Source organism: Microcaecilia unicolor, chromosome 6, assembly GCF_901765095.1.
Source record: "Microcaecilia unicolor chromosome 6, aMicUni1.1, whole genome shotgun sequence".
NCBI lineage: Eukaryota > Metazoa > Chordata > Amphibia > Gymnophiona > Siphonopidae > Microcaecilia > Microcaecilia unicolor.
The window spans coordinates 191,371,977-191,393,083 of NC_044036.1; the positions used below are offsets into that span (position 1 = coordinate 191,371,977).

At 45.1% G+C, this 21,107-nt stretch overlaps 1 protein-coding gene across 1 annotated transcript in view; it reads right to left on the reverse strand.

The window, feature by feature from the left end:
- Positions 1 to 20,771, reverse strand: part of RHOA (ras homolog family member A) — a 49,885-nt gene extending 29,114 nt beyond the window's left edge. Inside the window, exons 1-2 of the mRNA XM_030205456.1 lie at positions 20,442 to 20,771; positions 566 to 723 (exon numbers count right to left, since the gene is read on the reverse strand). Of these exons, the coding sequence (XP_030061316.1) occupies positions 566 to 721 (156 nt within the window). The 5' untranslated portion in view covers positions 722 to 723; positions 20,442 to 20,771. The remainder of the gene's footprint in view (positions 1 to 565; positions 724 to 20,441) is intronic.
- Positions 20,772 to 21,107: the final 336 nt, after the last annotated feature.

The window sequence follows — 21,107 nt, forward strand, 5'->3', positions numbered from 1 at the left end:
GAGAACAAAGAAAAGAAAAAAAAAAAAAAAAAAGACGCAAACTCACGACGAAAAAACGAAGGCTTTTCTCGGACACAGAGAGAGACGGCTATCCCTACACAACTGCTGTCTACCGCAGAAAAAGAAAAACAGGACTCTTGCGCGACAGGCGGAAACCTGATGGCCGCACCCATGCGCGATCGAAGGCTCTAGCAAACTTTTGTTGCTAGGTAGATTCCGGTCTCGGGGCTGCCGTGGATGTCACCCATTCGTGAGAACAAGCAGCCTGCTTGTCCTTGGAGAAGCTAATGTGCCCCGTCCCATCCTTTGCTCCCCCCCCCCCCCCCCCCCCCAAATGAAACAGTCAAACTACACCCATGGGTTTGACCAAAATGGAACTTTATAAGGGTGGAGAGTTTAAACAATAAGCTGGAAACCTAACAGTGAAGGATCAGTTTAAAATTCATACAAAGGAAAACCTTAGAGGAGCTACAGAGATGCAAAAGACTACATCAAGTTTATTCAGAATTTACTCTTCCGCCCATCAAAAAGGGAACAATGTATAATTTCAGTGCTTAATGCTTACCTGTTTGGAATCCACTTCAATATCCGCTACATAGTTTTCAAAGACTGTGGGAACATATACTTCTGGAAACTGGTCTTTACTAAAGACAATCAACAGGCAGGTCTTTCCACAGGCACCATCACCCACTATCACCAGTTTTTTCCGAATGGCTGCCATTCCTGAGGGAAAACAGAAAAGACTTCAATATTGACAACGAATGGACAACACGAACGGATTCCAAACACTATCTCAATCACTGGGAGAATAGATGCAGAAGCGTATTAAAAGAAATAGCACCTCTAAAGACAAGAATATCAAGAAGACAAAACTTGATACCATCGTTCAATGACGAATTAAAAAAAAAACAAAAAAAACTACAAACCAGGAAACTTGAACGAGCAGGGAAAAAAATAAAAAAAAGATGAACATACACTCAATGCATGGAAACAAATACACAGAAAATACAAATATGCAATATGACAAGCCAAGAGGTTCTACTACAAAACTAACATAGGACCGGATTACAAAGGCCTGAAGAAACTATTTCAACTCGTAAATAAATTACTAGACACCACCCCTATCACCACAACCAACACAGATATCCCATCCGCAGACAAACTTGCTAACCACTTTAACGAAAAAATAATAAAATTATGCAATACACTTCCTCAGCACAACACAGACATCGAAAACTTCTTCAACAACCTGGACCTAATCCCTGATGGATACCCAGCTGACCGTATCTGGTCAACATTTACCCCCCTCACCACTGAATCAGTTACACAAGCGACTCATAGGTTTGCCAACACCCACTGCAAACTGGATATATGCCCCAGTAACCTACTCAAATCTGCCCCCTGCCCTTTCATAGCAGACCTCACATCCCACCTAAACTTCATGCTACAACAAGGTCTCTTCCCCGAGGAATATGGCAACATCCTACTCACCCCAATACCAAAAGACACTAAGATAAACACAAACAATCTCACCAATTACTGCCCAGTTGCGTCTATCCCATTAGTAGTCAAACTGACGGAAAGCTTGGTGACCAAACAGATTACGGAATATACAGACAAGTTCTCATTACTATAGGACTCTCAATCAGGATTCCGCCCCCACCATAGCACTGAAACTGTCCTAGTCACACTCCTGGCTAAATTCAAGCAGGAAATATCCACAGGTAAAAGCATACTTCTCCTCCAATTCGACATGTCGAGCACATTCGACATGGTAAACCACAATATACTAATAAGACTCCTTAGCCACTTTGGGATTGATGAAAATGTACTTAACTGGATCAAGGGTTTCCTAACCACCACAACATAAGTAAAATCAAACTCAAACATCTCACCACCTTGGAAAGCAGCCTGCGGAGTACCTCAAGGATCACCACTATCACCAATACTCTTCAACATAATGATGATCCCACTGGCAAAGTCCCTATCCAATCGAGGCCTCAATCCGTTCATCTATGCAGATGATGTTACAATCTACATCCCCTTCAGACATAACAGAAATAACCAATGAAATCAATGACGGTCTGAACATCATGGACACTTGGGCAAATTCATTCAAACTGAAACTGAACACTGAAAAAACACACTGCCTCATCCTCTTCTCAACAAGTACAAACCCACAACTATAAATACCCCAGTACACACCCTCCCTACCTCAGACAGCCTAAAAATAGTCGGCGTCACAATTGACCGGAACCTTACCCTCGAGAACCAAGTAAACTCTGTAATAAAGAAAATGTTCTACTCAATGTGGAAACTGAAACGATTAAAACCTTTCTTCCTGAGAGAAACTTTTCGAAACCTAATACAATCAATGGTCCTAAGCCATGCAGATTACTGCAACGGAATCTATGTGGGATGCAAAGAGCAACTCACAAAAAAAACTCCAAACCACCCAAAACACAGCAGCCAGACTGATATTTGTAAAACACGGTTCGAAAGTGCTAAACCCGTCCGTGCAAAGCTGCATTGGCTCATCTTCAAAATCTTTACTTTGGTCCACAAAATAATCTACGGCGTAGTCCCAGGATATATGACAGATCTCATAGATCTACCAACCAGAAACAGAATTGGATCATCATGATCATACCTAAACCTACATTACCCAAATTGTAAAAGACTTAAATACAAAACAACGTACGCATCCTGCTTCTCCTACATAAAGCGCACAACTATGGAATGGACTCCCAAAAGCCGTAAAAACAATCCATGACCACCTAAACTTCAAGAAATCACTAAAAACCAACCTCTTCAAAAAGGCTTACCCTACCGACCCACCGTAAATCCCCACACCCAGCCAACACAGCATAACCAATGACTGTACTGGACAACATACAATCTTCACTCCCTTGACCCTCATAGCGCCTGTTACACATCTACCTCATTCGACCACAATATAACCTTGCATTTGTTATCAACCGACTTGGCAAACGCCTTGACGGTAGGTACTATGTAAGCCACATTGAGCCTGCAAATAGGTGGGAAAATGTGGGGTACAAATGTAACAAAATATATCACACTAGCACCCTGGGAGAACTTTGCTGGCAGATACCCATCAGTTGATGTGTATTTGCCTCCTATCCAGTGTTCTGGAGAACTAATATAAAAACTACATTTGATTACAGAAATTCAAGAGCCAAACAATTTGGATGGGAAGAACTAGCAGTAACTAAATATCACCTGTTAAAAACAGGGAATTGTCACCAACAAGCTAACAAAGCAGCTAGAAAAGCTAGTAGTATGCTTGGAAACATCAAGAGATAATTACTGGTAAGAAAAGATGTTAATAACCAGGCAACCCAACCCTGGTGAGAGCCCTCCTTGAGAATCATGAGCACACAAGGATGTTGGTAAGGTAGAGGTCCCTACAAAAAAAAAAAAACAGACCCTCAAAATGACACAATGTTACATAAGCTATATACCTGTTTTTGTTTTTTTTTGTATCCTATGTTGTTTGTGGTCCTTTGTCTTTGACCTGCTTTCATTTTGCATTTCAAATATAAGACCATAAGAATAGCCATACTGGACTTAAGGGAGGGAAAGGTCCAGGATTGGATGATTGCTCGGCAAAATGTTTTAAAAAAATATTGCAAGTGCGAGTTGGGAATGCCTGCTTTGGTGGTCAGCCCTTCCAGGAAGTATGCACGAAGCAGGAATAATTGATGCTCTTGAAGCCTGGGCGAGACTCAGCACTTTGTGATCTTATCACCCAATTTCCTTGTTCAATTTAGATATTAAAATCCTGGCCAAGGTCTTGGCTGAGCTACTGGGGCGGGGTACTTCCCCGGCTGATATATACAGACTAGTCAGGCTTCGTAGCCCACAGGCAAGTGGCAGATAACATTCGACGCACTTTGCATGTGTTACGGGAGGCACAACAGAGGGGGGACCTGGTAGCCTTTTTAAGGACAGATGCTGAGAAAGCGATGGATAGGGTTGAGTGGCCCTATCTGTGGCAAGTATTGCGGCATATGGGGTTTGGTCAGAATGGTTAAATCATTTGTATGAGGCACAAGTGGCAAGGCTTAAAAAAAAAAAAAAAAAAAAATCAATGGGGTTACTCTTCTGTCTTTTCAATTGAGAGGGGTACCTGACAGGGGTGCACGTGCTCACCTTTGCTATTTGCTAATTTTATATTACCTCTGGTCCAGTGACGTAGCTACGGGCCTCCCTCTCAGGTCCCCCATGCTGGTGGCCAAAGAGGTGCCTGATCCTAGGCACCTGTATAAGATGCACCTGCAATTTTAAGGTCGTCAACAACTAGAACCCAGCCTACCTGCTCTTACTACAGCGATTGGTCTCCCCCCTTCCCCCTCACGACCTGTCCCAGGCTGTTAGCATCTCACTTCAGTCTAACTGAGGTTGCTGCTAATTTGCCTTGATCACTGTCAGTAGCGACACCGCAGCGATTAAGGCAGGCTGCCTCCCGAACATGCAGAACAGGAATTTGCATCAGAAGAGGGCGGAAGGCATCATTGGGAAGATAAAGGCAGCCTGCCTTAATTGCTGATAGTTGCACCAACGGACCGCAGGGAGTCGAGTGAAAATCGGAGTCACTGGGAGTTCGGACCATGAGGTTGGGGTGAAAGGAAAGGGGAGAAATGTTGGATTTGTGGAGGGAGAGCGGTGCTGGATCTGGGAATGAGAGGGGGGAGGGAGAGCGGGAGAGATCGTATTGAAGGAGTGGGATATATATTGGAGACCGAAGAGAGAGCAATACTAGATCATAATATGGGGGTGGGGAAGAGAGAGAAGAAGACATTCAGGCCCAGAGTAGAAGTGCAGGAGGAAGGAATGAGAGGAGAGTGGAGGGTCAGGGAGACAGAGAAGAGATGTGCAGGGCATGGAGAAAGCATAGGGAATGGGACACACAGGAGCAATGATGTACACAATGGGGTACAGTGCGGTGTGGTGGCGAGGGACAAAGGATAAAATTCAAGAGAAGGCAAGACGCTGAATGTAATGGGAGGATAGAGACACTGAAAGGACAGATGATGAATGTGAATGGAGGATAGGGACAGGGACACAGAATGGATATGCTGCACGGGAACAGTAGGGACATAGGGATGGTGGACATGGAGAAGGAAGAAATGTCAAACGGACAGAGGATCCTGCAAAAAACAGGAACAGAAAATAGACACTGGACCAGCGTGACTACAAAAATAAAATGCTCAGACAACAAGATAGAAAGAAGAATTTTATTCTGAATTTATTAATTGAAATATATCAGCTTTACATAAGTACTGCCATACTGGGAAAGACCAAAGCCCAGCATCCTGTTTCCAACAGTGGCCAATCCAGGTCACAAATACCTGGCAAGATCCCAAAAAGTACAATGGCAAGATTCCAAAAGTACAAAACATTCTATACTGGTAATCCCAGAGGATTGTGGATTCTCCCCAAGTCCAATTTAATAATGGTCTATGGACTTTTTCTTTAGGAAGTCTTCCAAACCTTTTTTAAACTCCGCTAAGCTAACCACCTTTACCACATTCTCTGGCAACGAATTCCAGAGTTTAATTACACTGAGTGAAGAAATATTTTCTCCAATTCATTTTAATTTTACTACATTGTAGCTTCATTGCATGCCCCCTAGTCCTAGTATTTTTGGAAAGCGTGAACAGACGCTTCACATCTACCCATTCCACTCCACTCATTATTTTATAGACATCTATCATATCTCCCCTCAGCCGCCTTTTCTCCAAGCCGAAGAGCCCTAGCCACTTTAGCCTTTCCTCATAGGGAAGTCGTCCCATTCCCATTATCATTCTCGTCGCCCTTCTCTGCACCTATTTTAATTCCACTATATCTTTTTTTGAGATACGGTGACCTGAATGGTAAAATTAGGTTCTTACCTTGGTAATTTTCTTTCCTTCAGTCACAACAGATGAATCCATTAACTGATGAGTTATATCCGCCTACCAGCAGGTGGAGATAGAGAACACTGAAAAACCACAGAGACCCTTGGATGGCTAGCCCCATTCTGCCTTCAGTATTTGAAATTTCCAAAGCAGAGTGAATCATAAAGGTAGAATAACACTTTCCTCACAGCGAACAAACGACCCAGAACAGGAGCAATAACCACACAAAGGAGGGACGAACTCAACCTCCTGTAATAGAACAGCATGTAGAAATTCTGAAAACTGGTTTCCAACTTCTCCCGATGAGATATATGTCTGCATAAAAGATCTGAACATAAAACAAAGTCAGACAGGGAGGGATCATGGAGTCATCTGCTGTGACTACCCCCCCCCCCCCCCCCCCCACGTCGAGGACCTGTCAACAAGACAAAAAGGTGATCAGAAGTCCTGAAGGCATTAGACATCTGTAGATACTGCAACAGGGCCCTGCGGACATCCAAAAGATTTAATTGCCCAAAGGAGTCCGGAAAATCTTCCCTAGAAAAGGAAGGAAGAAAAATGGGCTGGTTCAGGTAAAACGCTGAAACCACTTTAGGCAGGAAGTAAGGCACTGTATGTACCGTCACTCCGGACTCCGAGAATTGCAGAAAAGGGTCCCGACAGGACAGCGCCTGAAGCTCAGACATGCGTCTAGCCGAAGTCATGGCCACCAAAAAGACTGTTTTGAGAGTTACATCCTTCTCTGAAGCTCGCTTAAGCGACTCAAAAAGCGAACCCTGGAGAGCCTTCAACACCAGCCCCAGGTTCCAGGCCGGGCAAGGCGCTCGCCCGGGAGGACAGAGCCTAAGTACCCCTCTGAGAAATCGGGTAACGTCCGGATGAGCAGCAAGGGACATTCAAAATACTTTCCCTCGATAGCATGCCAATGCTGCCACTTGGAGCCACAGGGAATTGTAAGCCAGGCCTTTTTCTAAGCCATCCTGCAAAAAGTCCAGCACCGGCAAGACAGTAGCCCATGTGGGAGTGATTGCCTTTGAAACACACCACGCCTCAAACTTGCACCAGATCCGAGCATAAGCTGCGGAAGTGGACCGCTTGCGGGCCTGCAAGAGAGTGTAAATGACCTTGTTAGAGTAGCCCTTGTCTCTTAATTGTGCCCTCTCAAGAGCCAGGCCGTAAGACCAAATCGGCAGGGATCCTCCATAGACACCGGACCCTGAACCAACAGGTTCGGCACCAGGGGCAAATGAAATGGAGCCTCCACCACCATCCGGAGATCCGCATACCACGGACGCCTTGGCCAGTCCGGAGCAATGAGAATCACCAATCCCCAGTGAAGTCGAATCCGAAGGAGGACTCGCCCTATCAAGGGCCAAGGAGGGAACACATACAGGAGGCCCGAGGACCAGGGTTGAGCCAGAGCATCCAACCCCGCCGAGTGAGGATCTCTCCTCCTGCTGAAAAAGCGAGGTACTTTGGCATCATTAGATCCATTCCGTGGGTCCCCCATTTGGCACAAATCTGAAGAAAAACTTCTGCCAGTTCCCATTCCGCCGGGTCTATTTGGTGCCTGCTGAGAAAATTGGCTTGCACATTGCTCTGATCTGCTAACAGAAGCTGCAAATGGAGCTCGGCCCAGTGGCAAATCTGAGCGGCCTCCACAGTCAGGGCCCTGCAATGAGTGCCACCCTGACAATTTATGTAGGCCACCGCTGTTGTGTTGTCTGACAGCACCCGGACAGCAAGCCCCTTCAGAGTCTTTTGAAAGGCCATAAGAGCCTGGAATATCGCTCTCAGTTACAAGCGATTGATGGACCACCCCGCTTCCACGGTTGTCCAATGACCCTGAGCATAGCTGCCTTGGCAATGCGCTCCCCAGCTCAACAGGCTGGCATCCGTTATCACCAGGCACCAAGAAGGCAGCGTCAGTGGCATTCCTTGGCGCAGCATCCTGTTGGGAGAGCCACCACTCCAGACTGAGCCGGGCCGCAGGGAGCCACGTTAGTCTGCGTTGATATTCCTGGGAAATCAGAGACCACTGTTGAAGCAGGGCAATCTGCAAAGACCTCATATGAGCTCTCACCCAAGGAATCACCTCCAAGGTGGCTGTCATCGACCCCAGCAGCTGGACAAAGTCCCAAGCTCGCGGGTGAGGCATCCGCAGGAGCAGACGGACCCGATTCTGAAGCTTGCACCGCCTTTGGTTGGGGAGAAAGAGAACCCCCGAGGCCGTGTCAAACCGGACCCCCAAATACTCGAGAGATTGAGAGGAGGTCAGGTGACTTTTGGGTACACTGACCACCCAGCCTAGAGTCTGCAGGACTGTAACCACTCTGGCTGTGGCAAGGCGACTTTCGGCTGCCGAATCTGCTCTGATGAGCCAGTCGTCGAGATAAGGATGCACTCTGATACCCTCTCGCCTGAGACAGGCAGCTACCACCAACATTACCTTGGAAAAGGTACGGGGAGCTGTGGCTAGGCCGAAAGGCAAGGCCTGAAACTGGAAATGTTGTCCCAACACCGCAAACTGGAGAAACCGCTGATGCGGGGGCCAAATAGGAATGTGCAAATACGCTTCCTTTGGTCTAGAGACGTGAGAAACTCTCCTGGCTGTACCACTACAATGACGGAGAGCAGGGTTTCCATGCGAAAGTGTCGTACTCTTAGGGCCTCGTTGACTCTTCGTAAGTCGAGGATCGGTCTGAAAGACCCGCCTTTTCGAGGCACGACAAAATTAATGGAATAGCGGCCGCAGCCTTGTTCAGCAGGAGGCACCGGGATCACCACTCCGAGGTGCAGCAGGACTTGCAAAGTCTCCTCTACCGCCGCCCGTTTGACGGCAGTGCCGCATCAGGACTCCACAAACATGTCTCTCACTGGGGCACCGAATTCCAATCGGTAATCTTCTCTGATCAGGTCCAGGACCTGCTGATCCGAGGTAATCTTGGTCCACTCCTCAAGAGGGAAAGACGTCCTCCTACTGCAGGAATCGAGGCGTGGACTGGCGTCCCATCATTGTGGAGGACGCTCCTGAACTCCAGGCAGAGAACCGGCTGCTGCGGAGCGTTTGTCCGAGCGAAAGGAGTTCCTCTGCTGAAAATGGGCACATTGAGAAAACAAGCTTCACGGAAGCGAGGTTAAGGAGAGGAGGGAAACACAGGGCCCTTGAAAGAAGGCCTCAACCTATCCTCAGGTAACCACTGGGGCTTAGAGTCCCCTAGGTCTTTAACAATCTTCTCCAAATCCTCTTCAAATAACAGGAGGGCCCGAAAGGGTAACCTCACCAGACTTTGCTTACAGACCATGTCAGGTGCCCAATGCCGTAGCCAAAGAAGGCGGCGGGCAGAAACCGCCACAGACATCTGTTTAGCCAAAGCTCTGACCAGATCATAAAGGGCATTAGCCAAAAATGACAGGGCCGACTCCAGGAGTGGCCTAGTGGTTAGGGTGGTGGACTTTGGTCCTGGGAAACCGAGGAACTGAGTTCAATTCCCGGCACAGGCAGCTCCTTGTGACTCTGGGCAAGTCACTTAACCCTCCATTGCCTGCCGCATTGAGCCTGCCATGAGTGGGAAAAGCACGGGGTACAAATGTAATAAAAATAAATTTTAAAATAAAATCCGCGGGGCAACCTCAGAGGGACCCCGCACCATCTGCAGGTTGCTCCACCGCCTGTTGTAATCAGGAAATACATGCCCAGGCTGAATAGGAACTGCAAATCGACGCCCTTAAGGCCAGGCCCGCAATTTCAAAGGACCGCTTCAGCGCGGATTCTAGCCGCTGGTCCTGCATGTCTTTCAAAGCGACCCCTCCCTTTACTGGGAGAGTGGTCTTTTTTGTCACCGCCGTGACCAACGCATCCACTTTAGGCATCCCAAAAGGGGCCAAGTGCTAAGCTGACCCATAGCCCTGGCCACTTTCAAAGGCCCATCGGGGTCAGACCATTGAGCTGAAATAAGCTCTTGGGTGGAGTCATGCACAGGAAAGGCCCGAGTAGGCTTCTTAGTACTCACCATCCTAAGATTAACAGAGGAGGCCTCGCCTTCAGCAGGATCATCAATCGAGAGGGCCTGCAAGGCGTCCACAATGAGAGCTGGCAGCTCGTCGTGGTGGAAAATCCGAACCACATTAGGATCATCCAAATCCAGTGGCAAACAGGCACCCTCCTCTGGATCATCTGTCCCCGAGGGCCTGCCAGATCCCTCAGACTCCCCACAGCCTGATCACGGGGGGGGGGGGAGGGGGGGAAGGAAGAGGATATGCGCCACTTTCAGACTGGGAATTTATGCTCGGGGGAAGAAAACATCTGAAGCCATCCCTGGGGCATCAACACCCGGAGGGAACCCAGGATGCAACTGAGTGTCAGACACCTGCGGCAGAGCTCTTTTAACCATAAAAGGCCTTATGCATCAGTAGCACAAACTCAGGGGAGAAAAACTCACCCTGGCCGTCCCCGAATTAGGTGAAATGGAGGTTGGAGCTCCTCTGGCAACCTCGAAACGAGGCATCCCCCTGCACTCAGACACCTCTGCCATCGCGGGGCTCGAGGTGCCAGCTCCATCGAGCAGGAAGAATCATCACTCGTCACGCTTGTACTAGCGCGAGCATCTAAGGAGCACATTTTACACAGCTCCACTGCTGATCTGCGTTTACCACAACGGGAGCAGCGCTTAACTCCTTCAGCAGCCATCACCCAACTGGACTGAAATATAGCAATAAAATGGCAGCTTCGCGTCAAAACTTACGCCGCTCAGAACGGCATCCACAGGACCTCCTCGGAGGAGCTGGGCACCACTCTCACCTCAGAAGACCGAGAACGAGCTCCGGTCAAGCTGCATAGAACCAGAATCTCTGGAGAAAGCCTCAGAACAGCCACGCAGTAAAAGCGCGCTCTTTTTTTTTTTTTTTTAACGCTGTGAGGAAAGTTGGAGGCAGGCAGCAACAGAGGGACTCCGGGAGCATGGGGGAACGAGTAAGGCAGGGAAAGGGCGAACCTATATGCCTTTAAAGTGGGCACCACCAGCCACAACACTCCTGCTCAACTGGCAAAGCACAGGAGCCATCCCAGGCAGAAAGCCAGGACCTAATCAAGCTACGTCCACACCTGCTGGGAGATAGAGAAATACTTAGGGTAAAATGGGGCTAGTCGTCCAAGGGTCACTGTGGTTTTTCAGTGTTCTCTATCTCCACCTGCTGGTAGGCGGATACAACCCATCAGTTAATGGATTCATCTGCTGCTGATGACAAGGAATAAACACAATATTCGAGGTGCAGTCGCATTATAACATTCTCATTTTTGTTTTCCATTCCTTTCCTAATAATACCTAACATTCTATTTGCTTTCTTAGTCGCTGCAGCACACTGAGCAGAATGTTTCACCGTTTCAACGTATCATCAACAACGACACCTAGATCCCTTTCTTGGTCCGTGACTCCTAACGTGGAACCTTGCATGAAGTAGCTATAATTCGGGTTCCTCTTTCCCACATGCATCACTCTGCATTTGCTCACATTAAACGTCATCTGCCATTTAGACACCCAGTCTCGTAAGGTCCTCTTGTAAATTTTTCACAATCCTCCTGCGATTTGACTTTGAATAACTTTGTGTCATCAGCAAATTTAATTACCTCACGAGAGAAGCAGCAGTCAACGGTGCTTGCGAGACTAGCCTGAATGTTGCCGAATTGCCAGCGCCGCCGGTAAAGGAGCACACGCATCCAACTGAAACAGAATTTGGTCTTGCAGCAAAGGGACCAACAATGGAGAACGACATGGACCAAGCAACTCACAGGTTAGCTTGCTCTGAGTTGAGTGTAGGGCAATGACAGCAGAGTGGGGGAGTGGAAACAGAGACTAACTAATAGACCTATAGTGGACTAGACAGGCTCACTTCCACTCCAGTCTACTAAACCTCCTTGATAGTGCTCTGAGTATTATGTCAATGACGGCTACACAGGGGAGTGGAAACAGAGATTAACCAATTGTCTTACAATAGGCTATACAGACGCACTCCGATTCCAGTCTATTAAACCTCCTTGATAGTGCACGACAAAGGGCCCAGCGAATCAAATAGAGGACTAAAGAACCAAAGCACTGGTTACAACTACCGATCGCTGCATAAAACACTGGTGGCAGTCAAAACAAAGAATAGATTGAGGATTCCATGACCTCTTTAACGGAGCCTCCCTACTTCCTAACAGCAGAACAGAGACTAGAGCTACAGTGCTCTATGCCCAGGACATCACTCCCGAGCATCTTACTGTGAGTAACCTATTTATCCCAAACTGACACCAAAATGAACACAATCAAAATACTTCTGGTAATCTATTCCCTTTCACTGATCCACCCAGCACTATCCATCCCACTCACAGAACATTACTTCATACCTATTCTACAAAATCACCAAAGACTGATCAAACATTCCACCAAACTGACACTCACAACACTAAAGGAAGATCATTTAAACACGGACATCACCAACAAAACAGGAGGAATGACCACAACAAACACCACCCAAGGAAATACAACTAAGAAAAATCCACTTAACACCAAACCTAGCAGCCCCATACCAAAATATGCAGGTGGGCTACATCAATGCTAGGTCCGTAATTAACAAAACAACAACAATATCAGACAATTACTTCAGAAAACCTCGATCTTATCTTTATCAATGAAACATGGATTCACAACCAAAACGACCCCATAATCCTTGAACAGTGCCCTCCAGGTTACAAAATCACGCACCGAACCAGATTGGAAAAGAGAGGCGGAGGCATAGCACTAATCTACCAAGAACAATTCACCACCGAAACCATTGCCGACTCCATAACACCCCAACTAGAAATTGCCTCATTTAGAATCCATAACAATTCCCTGATCGATCACCTGATTTGCGTCCTGTTCTACAGACCACCCGGCAACTGGAACGAAAGCCAGCCTATCTTCACGGACTTCATATCAAACAATTGTGTAAACATCAACACATTAATACTAGGCGACATTAACCTTCACCTACAGGACCCCAACTCCATTAACGTACAGGAATGTAAGACTTCCTACAGTCCTGGGATCTCAAATGGCCTCACATGCAACCGACCCATACCAAGGGTCACACATTGGACCTCCTATTACATAAACTGTCCACAGATCATAACCTATTAATGACAGACATCAAATGGACAGCAACACCTTGGACCGACCATTACAAACTGAACCTAACTTTAAACTGTCAGAAGGAGGATTCAAACCGCACACCAGAACATACAACTTACACTACAAGAGGGCAAATAGATTCACAAGTATTCTAGCAAAAGATATACGACAACGAATGGACAACATGAACTGACTCCAAACTTTATTTCAACTGCTGGGATGACAGATGTAGCAGCGTATTAAACAAAATAGCACCCTTAAAAACAAGAATATCAAAAAGACAGAATACTATACCATGGTTCAATGAAGAACTAAAAAAACTCAAAACACAATCTAGGAAACTTGAACGAGCATGGAGAAAAATAAAAGACAAACATACACTCAACGCATGGAAACATATACATAGAAAACACAAATATGCAATAAAACAAACCAAAAGGTCCAGTACCAAACTAGGACCGGATTACAAAGATATGAAGAAACTATTCCAACTCGTAAATAAGTTACTGGACACCACCCCTATCACCACAACCAACAGACATCCCACCCGCAGACAAACTTACTAATTACTTTAACGGAAAAATAATAAAATTACTCAGCACGCTTCCTCATTACAACACCGGCATCAAAAACTTCTTCAACTATCTGCACCTAACCTCCGATGGATACCCAGCTGACTGTATCTGGACAGCATTTAATCTCCTCAACACCAAATCAGTTACACAAGCGACTCACAGGTTTGCCAAGACCCACTGCAAACTGGATATGTGTCCCAGTTATCTACTAAAATCCGCCCCCGACTAAACAGCTCACGGAATACCTGGACAAGTTCTCAATACTACATAATTCACAATCAGGATTATGCTCCCACCATAGTACCAAAACTGTCTTAGTCACCCTCCTGGCCAAATTCAAGCAGGAAATATCCACAGGTAAAAGCAGTTCGACATGGTAAACCACAACATACTACTAAGACTACTAAGTCACTTCGGGATTGAAGGAAATGTACTTAATTGGATTAAAGGTTTAACCACCAGAACTTATCAAGTAAAATCAAACAAACATATCACCACCGTGGAAAGCAGTATGCGGAGCACCTCAAGGATCACCATTATCACCAATACTCTTCAACATGATGATGATTCCACTGGCACAGTCCCTATCCAATCAAGGCCTCAACCCGTTCATATACGCAGATGATAGAATCTACATCCCCTTCAAACATGACTTGACAGAAATAACCAATAAAATCAATGATGGCCTGAACATCATGGACTCCTGGGCAAACTCATTCCAACTGAAACTGAAAAAAAACACACTGCCTCATCCTCTCTTCTCAACAAGTACAAACCCACAACTATAAATACTCCAGGACACACCCTCCCTACCTAAGACAGCTTGAAAATACTCGGAGTCACACTCGACCGCAACCTTACTCTTGGAGAGCCAAGTAAACTCTGTAATAAAGAAAATGTTCTATTCAATATGGAAGCTCAAATGACTAAAACCTTTCTTCCCAAGGGAAACCTTTCGAAACCTAATACATGTCATGCAGATTACTGCAACGGAATCTAGGCGGGATGCAAAGAACAACTCACAAAAAAACTCCAGACCGCCCAAAATACAGCAGCCAGGTTGATATTCAGCAAAACACGCTTCGAAAGTGCCAAACCCCTTCGAGAAAAACTGCAATGGCTCCCAATCAAAGAACGGATCATCTTCAAAATCTGCACTTTAGTCCACAAAATTATATATGGCGTAGTCCCAGGATACATGACAGATCTCATACCTAAACCTAAACTACCCAAATTGCAAAGGACTGAAATACAAAACAACCTACGCATCAGGCTTGTCCTAAATAAGCGCGCAACTATGGCATGGCCTCCCAAAAGCTGTGAAAACAATCCATGACCACCTGAACTTCAGGAAATCACTAAAAAACAACCTCTTCAAAAAGGCCTACCCCAACGATCCTACGTAAACCTCTTCACCCAAAACACAGCATGCCTAATGATCGTATTGGACAACAAACGATCTTCATCCCTTCCGACCCTCCACATATTTATTTTACCTCATTCGATCACTATACAACCTTGTATTTGCTATCAACCAACTGGGCAAACACCTTAACGGTACTATGTAAGCCACACTGAGCCTGCAAATAGGTGGGAAAATGTGGAATACAAATGCAACAAATAAATAAACTACTTTGACCAAAAAGTAGCAAAGATTAAACTGACACTATCTGCAACTAAACTCCACCCTGATAATTTCCTAGATGACATAACACAACATACCTACAAGAGCTAACAGCACCTGGACTGCCTTTGTATCACCAACACCAGACATCATCCATAAGGTACTGAAAAAAATATTCAAAATCCCATTGTCAACTTGACACCTGCCCACAACCTCTATCATGAGATCAGCTCCTGATGACTTCAAAAACACTCTTGACAGACCACATAAACACTGAACAAGGGCCTCTTCGCGAGAGACAAATACAGTATTCTATTGACCCCCATCCTAAGGAAAAAAAAACCCCATGGGCAACATGGATAAGGTATTTAACTGTAGACCAGTAGCATCCATCCCACTATTCGTCAAGTTAATCGAAGGGCTAGTATCACAACTGATGGGACTACCTAGCAAACCATTCCATCATACACTGATCACAATCAGGCCTCAGACCAGGCCACAGCACATACGGAAAGCAGCAGCACTGGCCATGCTGATTCATGCAATTTGACCTTCGATGTGATAAACCACAATGTCTTTGGTAAACCTACTTGGCAATATAGGCACCAGAGGTGACGTGCTGAGATGGTTCACGGGCTTCCTGAAATCAAGATCCTACAAAGTAAAACAACTTTGTCATCTCTCCCCTCAATGGGTGTCAAAATGTGGGGTAGCACAGGGATCTCCACTATCCCCCATTCTGTTCAACAACCTTAAGATTCCTCTAGGTACAAACTGCAAGCAAAAGGCTTCAAAACATACATATATGCGGATGACAGAACGATATCCATCCCCTTCAAAGATAACATTCAAGAGATCCTAAACACAGTTAAAGATGCCCTGGACATCGCGGAAACATGGGCTATAACATTAAGTTACAACTAAACAAGGAAAAACAAAACACAAACTAAAAATCAATGGTAATTTCCTGCTCCTTCCAACCTCTCCAATAAAGTTTCTCATTAAACCACACCAAAAACCTCTAAAAAAAAAAAAAAAAAAAACACCTAAAAATCCTAGGCAACACAATTGACCTCACCTTCAACCATCACATATTACAAGCATAGGAACCAGCTCTGTGGGCTTTGAGCACCCCCAATATTGAGAAAATTCCTTGTATGTGTCCAGAAAGGGGTTATTTCCATTGGGCTTAGCATCCCCAATAATTTTGAAAAGTTGGCTACTATGATCACAAGTAACCAAGAATATATTTTGTACACTACGGAAGTTAAGAATCAGAAACCTAATCTCACCAAAATCATTTCACCCAATAATACAATCGTTCACCAAATAATACAATCGCTAACACTATCCCAAATGGATTACTGCAATAGACTATACGCAATACTATTCAGGAAGGACAGAGTAGGAAAAAAGGAGGTGTGGAAAATGTATGCTAAGAATGATATCCAAGTGACGGAACTTCAAGACACGTGGGGTAAGGAAGAAGCGCTGTGGGTTAAACTGGAAAGAGGGAAAGAAAAATGTATCTATACCGGAGTGATATACAGACCACTCTCAACAGTCGGAGGAAATGGACAGAAGACATCTGCAAGATAGCTAGGAATGGGAAAGTACTACTGATAGGTGACTTCAATATGCCGGATGTTGATTGGGTGCCCCGACTGCAGGGTCGTCTAGAAGCAAAGAGATCTTGGTTCCGTTACCCACTGCTGGAACAATTTTTCCTGTAGGGAATGACGAGGAATGGAGCTATTCTGGACCTGGTGTTTACGAATGGAGAGAACATTTCTGACATCAAGGTGGCAGACCATTTGGCATCTAGTGATCATCGTATGGTGTGGTTCAATATTAGAAGAGAGGGCTCATTTGAGATTGAAGGGAGATGGGGGAATTTCTCAAGGAACAGTTAGAATGATGGGAACAGCTGAAGGATGTAAAACAGCAATGGACAAGACTGAAAAGGCAACTAACCTTTATATTTGAAAATTACATAAAAGTAAGAGGAAAAGAAGGCCTCTCTGGTACTCGAATGTAGTAGCTGAAAAGATAAGGGTATGGAGGCTAGCCTTTGCACTATAAGACGACTCAGAAAGATGAAGACAGGAGAGAATACCTAAGTAAGCTAAGAGAAGCTGGAAAAGCTATCAGGAAAGGGAAGCGGCAAATGGAGGAAAAGATAGCTAATACGGTAAAATTGGGGGATAAGACCTTTTTCAGATATGTGACAACAGGAAGTGCCATATAAGCATTGTGAGACTCAAAGCTGAGGGAGAGAAATATGTGGAAGATAAGGAAAAAGCTGAGCTGCTTAACAATTATTTTAGCTCTGTGTTCACGGATGAAAGACCAGGGGTAGAGCTGCAGAAAACAAAGGCTAAAGGACTGGGTTCGGGAGGAACTGGCCAAACTAAAAGTAGACAGAGCGATGGGGCTAGATGGGATACACCCAAGGGTGCTAAAGATACTTGGGAGAAGTTCTGTCGGTACCCTGACGGATCTCTTCAATGTTTCCTTAGAAACTGGAGTGGTCCCGGTGGACTGGAGAAGGGTGGATGTGGTTCCTTTGCACAAGGATGGAAGTAAGGAGGATGTTAGGAATTACAGACCTGTCAGTCTGACCTCGGTAGTGCGTAAGCTAATTGAAATGCTTCTAAAGAGGAGAATTGTGAGATTTCTTGAACTAAATGGAATGCAGGACCTGAGACAGAATGGCTTCACTAGTAGCAGGTCGTGTCAGACAAATCTGACTGTCTTCTTCGACTGGGTAGCCAAACAGTTGGACATGGGAGGGGCGCTTGATGTGGTACACTTGGATTTCAGCAAAGCCTTTGACACGGTTCCGCACAGGTGACTGATAAATAAACTGAGTGCCCTCGGTATAGGACCTAGAGTAACTGATTGGGTTAAAAATTGGTTGAATGGTAGGAGACAGAGGGTAGCCTGTAAATGGAGCATGCTCTGAAGAAAAGGATGTCATCAGTGGAGTACCGCAGGGATCAGTCCTAGGGCCAGCTCTTTTTAACGTCCTTGTGAGTGATATTGCAGAAGGGCTGTCTGGTAAGGTTTGTCTCTTTGCGGATGATACCAAACTCTGCAACAGGGTGGACACCCTAGAGGGCATGAATGACATGAGGAAGGACCTCGCAAAGCTGGAGGAATGGACCAATATTTGGCAACTAAGGTTTAATCCCAAAAAATGTAGGGTCATGCACTTGGGTCGCAAGAATCTTTGGGAATGGTACAGTATAGGGGGTGAAGTGCTTCAGTGTACGAAGGAAGAGCGGGACTTGGGGGTGATTGTGTGATGACCTTAAAGCTTTCAGATAGAAAAAGCGGCAGTCAAAGCCAGAAGGATGCTTGGGTGAATAAAGAGGCATGACCAGCAGAAAAAAAGGAGGCGATAGTGCCATTTAAGTATTTGGCGAGGCCCCATTTGGAGTAGTGTGTGCAGTTCTGTAGGCCGCACCTATAAAAAGATATAAACAGGATGGAGTCGGTCCAGAGGGCGGCTAATAAATTAGTAAGCTGTCTTGAACGCAAAAATTATAGGGACAGGCTTATGAACCTCAACGTGTATATGCTGGGAGAGAGGAGAAATGATAAAAGACATTTAAATATCTCAAAGGCATTTATGTACAGGAAGAGAGCCTTTTTCAACTGAAGGAGAGCTCTGGAATGAGGGGGCATATGATGAAGTTAAGAAGGAATAGGCTTAGGAGTAATCTAAGGAAGTACTATTTCACAGAAAGGGTGGTGGAGGCATGGAATGGCCTCCCGGTGGAGGTTGTGGAGTCCAGGACTGTTGCAGAATTTTAAAAAGGCATGGGATAAGCATATGGGATCGCTTAGGAAAAGGAAGAGTTAGGGGTTATAGAGGATGGGCAGACTGGATGGGTGATACGGCCTTTATCTGCTGTCATGTTTCTATGTTTCTAGGATGCCAAGGGCAAAGCCTGAAATAACGCCAAACTGACCAAAATACTGCATACCCCCTATCTGATACTATGTAAGCCACACTGAATCAACCTATTTGTAACATGCAGGATATATGCACTAAAGTCAAATTGAAATATCTTCAAAATACTTCCAAACCATTAAGTTTAAAAGAAAGTTTAAAAAATATGTCCCGTTTACTCTGTATAAAAATGAGAGGATCGAAGCGATGTCTATGCTAAGCACATGGACAGTTCCTAGATAGAGATCAAACACTGTTTTGTTGTCAGCAGTTTGCAAGAGGGCTTCTTTTTTCCTTCATAATTTTCTTCGGGCTGGGTGAGGTCACTGAAACATCTCCAAACCCAAGATGGCGTCAATCAGCAACAAATGAATGTGAGATAAAATACTAGAGCGCAAACCACTTTTTTTTTAAACGTGATAGGAGCACAAATAAAGTGTGCTACACATAATCGACAAAGCGGAAAAACCTGTTCATGAAAGTTACAAGTCTATAGTCCGAGAAAATAATACTACGATGCTCCCGCACCACTCTTTGCTTAAGAGATCACCGTTAAAGAGAAACTGGTCACGAAAGCAGACGTTGTTTACAACTTCTAAATTAAATACATCTTCTTTCCCACTATTTGAAAAAAAAAAAAAAAAACACAATAAATAAATCTCAAGCACTAAACGCAAAAATAAGTAAACCTGCAAGAAAAACCATTAAGAATAAAACGTACTAAATAACATACATGGATCCGAATTTCAATCTTACATTACTGGGAACATAAAAAGTAAAGTTCGTCTTTCCCTTGCTCTGGCGCACAGGTAGCATCAGCAGAAATTACATTAGTTTTCAAAGAAAGTTCTTCCCTTAATTAACCTGAGAAAAGATACAAAAATTCAGGGGGGAAAAAATCAAGACAACCGATACATAAGGACTTCAGCTGACCGCCTGTAAAAGTTACAGACAGCCCCAAAGAGAGGATATGACCGCGCCAAGAAAGGGGGAGGGAAAACCTACAGCAAAGGAGAAACAAACCACAGAAAATAGAAAAATACAAGTAAGACCAAGTAATACTAGATGAGCAAATCCACCAAACCCCATCACTGGCAAAGGAAAACCTAAAGGGCCGGGCTCGCTATACAAGAATACTAAGAGAGAGAAAAACAGATACTTCACGGATAAAAGCATTACCATCATGCAACAATAACCCAAGGCCTTACTTACGTTCTTCAGCCTTTTCTCTCTCAAAAACTCCACTACTATCTGGAGAACAGAGGGAGAAATTTTATTGATCTTTTCCTGCTTTTCTTTTTATATCTCTCTTTTTCTACTGTCTTTTTCCTCCTCCTCCTCCTCGATCGCGCTTCGCCCTTCCCCTGGGTGCAGCCGCGTATTGAGATTACAATGATGACCCGGGCTGCGCGCAGAAAATTAAAAAAAGAAAACAAATGGCGCTGAGACGCATGCGCGTCAGCCCATGTAGTTAGACAGGCCAGAGGTGCGATAGCGTTTCAGTTCTGCATATAATTTCAAGGTTTTTATCCAACCTCCCTGTCTAAATTTGGACTCATCACCCCATAGAAGTACATAGTTGCGCGCAAGCGAGCGCCCCTGCCCTACCAGGTAGCTGCGAACTCGAAATGGTGCCGAAAAGGCAATTAGGAAGGGGGAAGGACAAACGAAGTTCTCGTTTTTATTTATTTATTGTTGGATTTACCTTAAAGCAGCATAGATATTTTGTAAAGTAAAATACAAAGTAAAGGTTCATATGGTGAAAGAAACATTAAAAAAAAATATTCTGTATAGCAGAATTTTTCACGATGGATTGTACCACAAAAAGATTTGAAGAGAAACAGTGACGAAGCTGAAAGAAGGCGTTGCAGAGGAGTG